The sequence below is a fragment of the Acanthisitta chloris genome, unplaced genomic scaffold (assembly GCF_000695815.1).
Source record: "Acanthisitta chloris isolate BGI_N310 unplaced genomic scaffold, ASM69581v1 scaffold18755, whole genome shotgun sequence".
Classification (NCBI taxonomy): Eukaryota; Metazoa; Chordata; class Aves; order Passeriformes; family Acanthisittidae; genus Acanthisitta; species Acanthisitta chloris.
Genome location: NW_008675556.1, coordinates 10905 through 19597, shown reverse-complemented (window position 1 = coordinate 19597; position 8693 = coordinate 10905). Strand labels below are relative to the sequence as shown.

General features: G+C 45.9%; 1 protein-coding gene across 1 annotated transcript in view; it reads right to left on the bottom strand.

Annotated features, from left to right (window-relative positions):
• The window catches only part of LOC103803264 (vitamin D3 hydroxylase-associated protein), a 10990-nt gene extending 2520 nt beyond the window's left edge, over positions 1-8470 (bottom strand). The window contains exons 1-12 of the mRNA XM_009075809.1: positions 8261-8470; positions 7176-7289; positions 6694-6837; positions 6220-6353; positions 5698-5904; positions 5096-5136; positions 4368-4492; positions 3873-3998; positions 3062-3159; positions 2460-2559; positions 1838-1881; positions 1383-1422 (exon numbers count right to left, since the gene is read on the bottom strand). Of these exons, the coding sequence (XP_009074057.1) occupies positions 1383-1422; positions 1838-1881; positions 2460-2559; positions 3062-3159; positions 3873-3998; positions 4368-4492; positions 5096-5136; positions 5698-5904; positions 6220-6353; positions 6694-6837; positions 7176-7289; positions 8261-8470 (1383 nt within the window). The remainder of the gene's footprint in view (positions 1-1382; positions 1423-1837; positions 1882-2459; positions 2560-3061; positions 3160-3872; positions 3999-4367; positions 4493-5095; positions 5137-5697; positions 5905-6219; positions 6354-6693; positions 6838-7175; positions 7290-8260) is intronic.
• Between the last annotated feature and the right edge of the window lie 223 nt (positions 8471-8693).

Here is an 8693-nt window from a genome sequence, read left to right as displayed (position 1 = left end):
GATAGATTTTCAGGAAATACTGTCAGTGCAGCTAACCTGATGGTTTGTTTTTTTCTGAGAGAAAAGCTGGTTGCTAGCCAAAAGGTTTGAATCTGCTCTTGTTTGCAGTAGATGAAAACACATGAATATGTTTTCACTGAAAAAAACAATTCAAAATACCTTTGAAGCCAACAAACCTTCTAAAGAGTTTTCTTTTTTTGTTTTGTCTTTGCATTTTGTTGTTTTTGTTAGGGGGTTTTGTTTGGTTGGGGGTTTTTTGGCTGTTTTGTTGGGGGTTTTTTTGTTGGTTTCTTTGTTTTAGTTTGGTTTTTTATGTTTATTTGTTTGGTTTGGTTTTTTGTGGGGCAGGAGAGGAATCTGTTTTCACCTTAAAAAACCCCAAACCCATTTCCTTTTGCACACTCCTACCAGCCTAGTGACCAGGCAGCTTTGTAGGAGTTTTTCTTTGCCCTATAATTTGTCAGACCAAGGCAGTGTGCACATCCATCGAGTGACTGGCACTGATGGAGGATGTGTGGTGCAGGCTGGGAGCATGTTTCTCCTCAGGGAGGGTCGTGAGGGTGTCCCAGGGAACACAGACCTGCCTTGTGAGAGGACACCAAAACAGCTCAGCCTTTTCAGACTTGCAAAACACCAGCTGAAAGAGGATACAATTGCTCTCTATAAATAGACCAAGGAAGAGGGAGGCAGTGGAAAATACCAGAGAGGAGAGATGCTATTTAAACTCAAGGACAGGAATAGAATAAGGATAAACTGGAAGGGAATAAGAGCACAGCAAATATGAAGGTTTCCAGCCATCAGAACAGGGAGGACCCAGCCAATAAAACCAAATGTAAGCATAAAACTCAACAGGTTTTAAAGAGGAACTTAATCAGTTTGTGGGCAGCACTGGATCCAGCTGTCCAGGAGAATGGTTCCTGTCCTAGGTTCCTGGTCTGAAATTAATTCATCTGGAATCCACCCAAGCCAAAGACTTCATGAGCATAACTTTTGTCTCTGCTTGATATTTCAAGCATGGCCTTAGCTCACGACAATAGCACCTAATGTCTGAAATGAAGAATTTACACCAAGGGACAGAAAGAAGAAAAAAACAAAGCCTTCCATTTAATGGCTGTTCTTATGCTTTTTCTGCTTAGACAATGCAGGGCAAAGGATAACATTTCTTCCCCATCCTCCACTAAGTAGAGACCTCCACATGTGCATCTACTGCCTTGAGGTCTTATCATTTCTTGCAGAGTCAATGCTTTCGAAGAAAAGCCTAGTTGCTTTATTTCCACATGATCCATTTCCACTCCCAAATCCATCCCAGACCGCAAAGCAACTGCTTAGAAACCTTAGAGATCTCTCACTAAATTTAGTAAGGGGAAAAAAAATCACATTACCGCCACTGCTCCATGCTGATCCCAGAGGTTTTTGGCAGATCTGGAACGGCAGCAGAATTAATCAGCTTTGTGACTGTGGCAACAGAAAACAATTAAGAAAATGCACAGACAGCCCATTATTATGGAAACATCATGACCCTTCTGGGAACAAGCTCTGGCATCACCCAGCTGATTCCACGGGGTGCACATGTGCATACAGGTACATCAAAAGGGCTTATGTTAAAGCATGCCAGAACACCTAGAGAAAGATCACAGCAGTCTTCTAAACTCACTTGCTCACCATTTAGTGAGCAAGTGTTTAGGTGGTGTGGAGGCAACACATACTCACCTGTCTCAGCCTGTGCCTCACAGCCCTGTGACAGGGCTTTGCACAGCAAGCTGGAATCTACCTGCATGAATAGGTGGACACATCCAAGTGCATCCCATTTCTCTAGAGCTATTTCAGTGTGTCTTACCCCACTCCACACAGAGCGTTGAGATCCCGGGCGATTCGTGGGTACTTTCAGAGGGAAGAGAAAAACTTGGGATTAGTCATCAACAATGCAGCTGAAATCACTGGCTACCATGTCATTGCCTTTTGGGCACACTTCTTGTTCTGGCAGATGTGGCTCTGAAGAACAGATATGGTTTCCAGTGAAGTGGTATTATTCCCACATTAATGTATACATTTAATCGCAACAACCCATACAAATAAGAGTTGAGATTATGCTATTGATCCTGGAGAGTATCTTCTGGATGTGGAAATGCTGTTTAGATCCTTGCTAGTGATATTCATTCTCTTGGTGCTTATTGCTGGATAAGCTGTATGGTTCATGGGTTTCTGAGCAAAGGTCATATTTCAACCTCCCCATGCAAAACTTCCTCAAAAGGCTGTCAAACCCACTTGGTAAGTTCAGCCTGGGTTTAGGGACTAAGTGTATTTAAGTGTATTACACTGTGAAGCCCATCAGGCACTTAACATGAAGCAACAGAGTACTCCCAGAGGGGAGTACCTCTACCTCCCTTACCTCCCTGCGTGTGGAAACCTCCTCACCTTTCAGATTTCCTACAACACATGAGACATGGTCACACACTTACTATGGGTTTCAAAATGATAGCCAAGATCCTTTTCACCAGAGAAGGAAGCCTGTATGTATTGAACTGGGATTTCAGGTTGGGATCTACAATGTCTCCTTTGCTGGAAGGGCAGAGAGTGAAAAAGTCAGGACAAGTCACCTATGACAGAGCTACAGCAACAGCAGTGCTACTTCAAAGATAGGGTTTGTCTTGGAGGGGAGTTGCTAGAAGATCTGTTTCAATGCAAAACACTGACAAGAGATGTTCATGTGGGGTTTAGGTGCTCAGGTGTAAATTTTCACTGCAAAAGTTATAGAGAAATCAGTGCTTTACTGCCTATTTCATCAGTGTCATAAAGGGTCTGGAGAGCTTTGCAGTGTTGGGGCAACACAGAGCCCTGGGCATGCTTCACCCTGAAGGCAGTGAGTGGCTGGGTGGGTATCTAGCATGTTATCTATGCACATGAACTAGCTGTTACTCATGCTAAATTCATGCTTCCAGAAATTGCTCCTCTGCCACTCATTATTCAGTTTACACCCAGAAGAATATAAACTCTCTGGATACAGCCACTAGCTATATGGTGCCAAGTCTCACAGCCCACACTGAAATGGGGATTTACTCACAAGCAGTCCACCAGGTGAGCAGCACCATCTGAGAAAATCCCTCTGGTGAACAGCTCATCTACCATGTAGTCAATCTTGGGTGGTACAAAGGGAACAAGCTGCAAGAAAACCATTCCCGTCCAAGAGTCAGCAAAGATGAATGACTCACAGAGCCCTCTGTGAACCTCCCTTCCTCACTAGTGAGGTCAGTGGGACGTGATGGGAAGCTTAGACCCTCCTTGCTGCTGTAGGACAGCAAGATCCCATTTTCAAAGAGACAGCAGCATCTGCCTGCTGTCCTTTCCTGTTAATCCCATCCAAGGCATTAACACATCATGACCTAGCACAGGCTCCACTCCTCCACATGTTAAAGAAGAATTTTTAGAGGCTTCAAAATACCAAGTATTTTTAATTAAGTTGCATAATTAGAACAGCTCCCATATAGAAATCCCTACTGCTGGAACCACAAAAAAAATAGGCTAAAAGAAGTCCCTGGAGGGTCAGCTGATCCAATCCCTTTCCCACTTACTCACCAAGAAATCTGTGAACTGCATTTAATAGCTGAGGGATTCTGAAAACTGTTGCGAGTTTGATATTTAAGGGAGTACCAAACACAATGGAAAAAACAGTGCTTGAGGTGACTTGGACATATCTGAACATAATTATCATGCCTGCTAGGACATAAACATAAGCAAGATCACTTCTGCTTGGGAAAAAAAATGCTGCATTTGCCTTTCTCTTTTACAGGAAGAGTGGAGATGGGAAGCGACTTGTCCAAACTCTGTAAGGAGCAAGGAAACAGCTCCAGGCAACCACAGACTTGAAAACCCACCGTATGCCCTGCATCCTGGAGGAGCTTTCTTGTCTGCTGGATAGCCCGTTTCATGCTGGGTGAGGGCTGGAAGTAGCCATCTCCTTCATAATACCCAATGCGAAGAGGCTTTGAACTCTGGTAAACCTGTGAGAAGAGGAGCCATGACTTGCACACATGAGATGTACAAGACTGGACTGTTCGAGCGGCTCAGGGAGGCAGCAACTGAGTTCTCTTGGGTTGGAGGAATGATGGGAACAACAGGTGGACTGCTGGTGGAAAGCAATGTTGTCCAAAACACAGGTCTGCAGCAGTATGGTCTTTCTGACACCACCTCCTGCCTGCCAAACCTGCTGCATGACTGCTTCCTGTGGTCACTCATGCTGGGTGCCCTCTGTCCAAAGAGACACGTGTTTCCCTGGGTCTTTCACTCTCTTGGGACAAGTAACCAGACAGGAACCTCACGAGATCTTTGTTGCTGAGAAATGAAGGCATGGGATTGCCTCTGAGCCTTACCTCCTCATTAAAGGGAATGGGGGGCACGGTGGGGTCCAGATGGAACATCTCCTCACAGAGCAGAGCCTTCATGCACAGGGCCAGGCTGTCCACATCCCTCGCCATCGGCCCCAGCATTCCCGTCACTGCCAAGTACAAAGGTCCTGTCACTGCAGGCAGATGGGCTGGTGCTGTCTCATAATTACTGGTAGGGGTCCAGCATGGAAGAGTTTCAGTCAGACCAGGGAAGAGGAATGGGGAATGAGTGTAATATGCAAGAAGTGAGCAAGGAGGTCCAGCAGGAACAATCTGTCAGTCTCAGAGCAGAGGCAGCCTACTGAGGCTGACCTTCAGGGCCAGGCTTCCGCAGGCACAAGGAGGGAGAACTGCAGCCTTCCTGCCAACAACAATGCTGCTCAGCAGCAGCTGAAGCTGGCAGAGTCTCCTGGCAGCATCTCCAGTGAAATTCCAGGCCTTTGGGATGCACATCTCACACCTCTCACTGCTATGCATTGCACTGCTCAGACAGGTATTGATTTCATTCTGCTCAGATTCAGCTAACATCTGCCACCATCCAGAACAGAGTAAATGGTGCAAAAAGGTGATAACATACAGCTGTTCTAATAGGTCACTGGTTTGCCTGACTGTGAAGCACATAGCTGAGCAAGCACATTTACTGGCATTTTAGTAGGAAGATATGTAAGAAGCAAAGGTTTGACAGTAGTAACATGTCATCTGGGTGGACTTACCTGATTGCATTCCTACGAGAGGAGAAACAATACCCTGTGTGCTGGGAACATAATGGGAGAAGCAGGTTAGCAGCAGCTCTGGCTGCAAGGCAAGTTACCATGCTGAACTGCGTATTTCCTATTTGTCCTCAGTCAATATCTAGTAGGGCAAAATTCCCTCAAAGACTTGGCATTTTCTAGGCTAGGAAGACTTACATGGTCTATAAGCTGCTAGGGGCTAGGGACAGTTCTTATAATCTCCTGTCCCTGGTGCATCTAATTCATCATCTATGGACAAATTACCTCTAATAAACAGAAAACTCTTAGAAGCAAAGCAAGGACAGGAAAACATCTGAAGAGGAGATGATGCTATAGTATTTGCTTTGAGCTTCTTAGCCAGAGCTACTAAAAGTTGAGTAAGTCATTGCTGTGTTAACAGATAGAAGTCATCTTGTGCCATTAATAGAGCCCTTAGCCCTAGCTGGAACAAGGAACCAGGCAGGTTAGATGCTAACTTAACCCTAGAGGAAATCACGGACACTATTGCAAAGTCTGATGCGCTGTGGGGGAAACCTTGCAGTCTCCATGGTGGGTGGAAGAAGAGGAGAGAAGTTGGGATGTACCTGATCCTGTTGCCTGTGGGTTTGAGCCCACACAGCCCACAGAAGCTGGATGGCAGGCGGATACTGCCAGCTATATCTGAGCCAATGCCCAGGATGGAGCCTCCTGCTGCGATCAGCGCTCCCTCCCCTCCTGAGGAGCCCCCAGGACTCTTCTGGTGGTTGAGAGGGTTCAGTGTCTGGCCAAAGATGAGGTTGCTGCAGTCATAGCTAGGGAGAAGATCAGCAGATGAGTGAAGTACTTCTGTCTCTACAAACCATAAATACACAGCACAGAGTATGTGTGAAGGAATAAGTGTGGAATTAATCCCAGCAGGTAGAATCAGCATAGAGTAGATTTGTTGGGACAGCTGAATTTAAGAATAGAGGCATCAAATATAAGAGAAACAACTTCAGATTGAAATGAGGAGGCAATTAACTCAACATGCATGATTAGCTTGGACAAGTGTGGGAGCTTGCCCACCCTCTCTCCAATAGCAAGAGTCACATGTCATGGTGTTTTAATGAAGGCAAACACACAATTACTTTATCATTGTCTGTGGGATGTTGGTTTTCACAAAGGGGATTGCCCCCTGGTGCTTTAAAACCTGGACGATGACACTGTCTTCTTCCTTCACCTGGCCCAGAAACTTCACCATCCCTGCAGAGGAGATGTGGCCCTTGGGGATGGGAAACAAAACTCTTTAGATACAGGAGAGATGCTGCTTGGAGCTGTGATAACAGACATAAGTCCTGATGCCTCCTGTGGCGAAGTTCCCACCTAACTTTCCTCAGAGGCAAAACAGAACCTGATTATCTCAGGGAAAACCAGACCAGAGCAGGCTAGAAATTTTTGCAGAAAACTAAACTTTCATCAGAAGAAAGGCAGGTTTGCTACTCCCACAATATTTGATCTAGAACATCCTTGTCTGAGGGAACTCTTAGCCAGCCCTGATGAGGATGAGACATCCTGGCCTGTTCCCAGCACCAAGCCAAGAGGAGGGGAAGTTAAGGGAGTACCTTGCAGTTAATGTGGTCCTTGATGCTGATGGGAATGCCATAGAGCAGCCCCTTCTCCTTCCGTTTCTTCAGTCTCTGGAGGTGATCCTCACAGCCATGAATGAAGTCTATCACGCAGTTCACCTCCCGATTCACCTCCAAAGCCTCTCCAGAACAGCAAAGAGCAGCAAGACAGATGAATGAACAGGAGAAAGGAAACAGCATCCAAGCTGAGTTTTTGAGCTGAAAATTCAAATGTCATCAAACCTCCAACATTCATTATTCAGATATTTCCTATAAACTTTAGATGTTTATTTCTGGGACAATTTTCTGCCCTGGATCTCTGTCCTATTTATTTGCCCATCCTTTAAACATCACAGTATTGGCAAATTGCAATGCCCAGCACTCCTGGTTCTCTGAGGAAATGAGCTGGTTTTTAATTGGAAAGTCCCCAGTGTAGAAGAGCCCTGCAGCATTTCTGCCATGCTGAAGGTATCACTCACTTTGTCAATGTAGGAGTAGAGGACACTTTCTGGGGACAGGGACCCCTCCTTCAGCTTCTCTGCCAGTTCCACCATTGTCAGTGAGAGGATATATGTGGTCTGGGTGCCTGAGTTCTGCAAAGGGTAGGGAATTTGGTGCACAGTGGGAAGAAAACAACAAAAAAAGTCGGTGTTGAGGCTGCAAATACCCAATTCTAACATCTGCCCAGCAACCACCTTGAATGGAAAATTTTAGGAGACATTCCCTGTAGAAATGCAGACCTCCCACAGAGCACTATGCATGCTGGAGTGGGGAATTTGCTGACAGGGAATTTGCTGAGTCTTAGTTCAAAGAACCAGAACCAAAACAAGCAGAAAACTGCTCCTTGACTGGAGAGCTGCACGAACCTGTAAGAGGGGTTTGACCTGTCTCTGTTTACTCTCTTACAGACCTTCACCCCCCCCTTCTACCTCTAACTCACTAAATAGAAGTTCAACCAACTAAAGTCTTACAAAATTTATCATTAACGTGGGAGGAAAAGGTGTGTGGGCTGTTTGCAACCTTCACTCCAAGATCAGAAAACAGCAGTAGGTATTTATTATGGGTCTTAAGGCAAATCCCAAATCCAACAACCTGACCTCCTAAAATCCAGGTGCATCTTTACCCAGGTATGGGCAGGAGGAAATGACTTTTGCTCACCAATGTAGAGATGATGAAGAGATGTAAAGCCCCCTCATACTTTGAGGATGATGGGGCAGACAGGTCCCAATGGAGGGGCAGAGGTAAGGAGGATGGGAGAGGAAAGGTTTGGCCGTAGGGATGGATGAGGAGAAAGGGGCTAGGGGTAGCAATCTGATTCAGAGAATCCCAAACTCTAATGCATCTTTCTTCCTCAAGATTCCCTGAACAGGTCTGTATTCCTTTGCCTATCTTAACAAGAGGGGTTTTTTGTGACAATAGAGGGTGATGACCCACAAAAAAATTAGTGATAATCCAAAATGTGCTAATGCCCTAACCACCATTCAGGGAGGAATTGATCAGCATTCATTCCCCCTTCCTTCAGTTACCCAAAACACAATCCCTTCCTCACACACATTTAAATTACCTCTTGCTTAAGCCTGCGAGCTGCTTTCTCCATTCTCTCCAGGGCCAGATCCCGTGTCCTCCTCGCCTCCTCCATCTTCTGCTGGACTTGCCTACGTCCCAGCCATTTCAGTAGCACAACAGCTGCAGCTGAGCTGCAAAGCACAGCTGAGATGGTGCGAAGGTCTCCCCATGATGGATCTACGACCTGCCACAGTCGCTCTTGGATCATGATTTCTCTCCCAGTCCTTCCTGTTCAGGTCCAGCTATAGACACCTGGGTGTACCACCTTCTCATCAGCAGGGCTGATTAATGTAGATGCTGCAATTGTCTGTTTTGCAGTATCAGCCCTGAAGCAGAGTTGCCTTAACAAAGTCCAAGAGTGGAGTTTCTAGGCCATGGACTTTGAAACGGTCTGCCTGCTGGAGCAGCATCATGGGTCAAGCTGCAAAGCA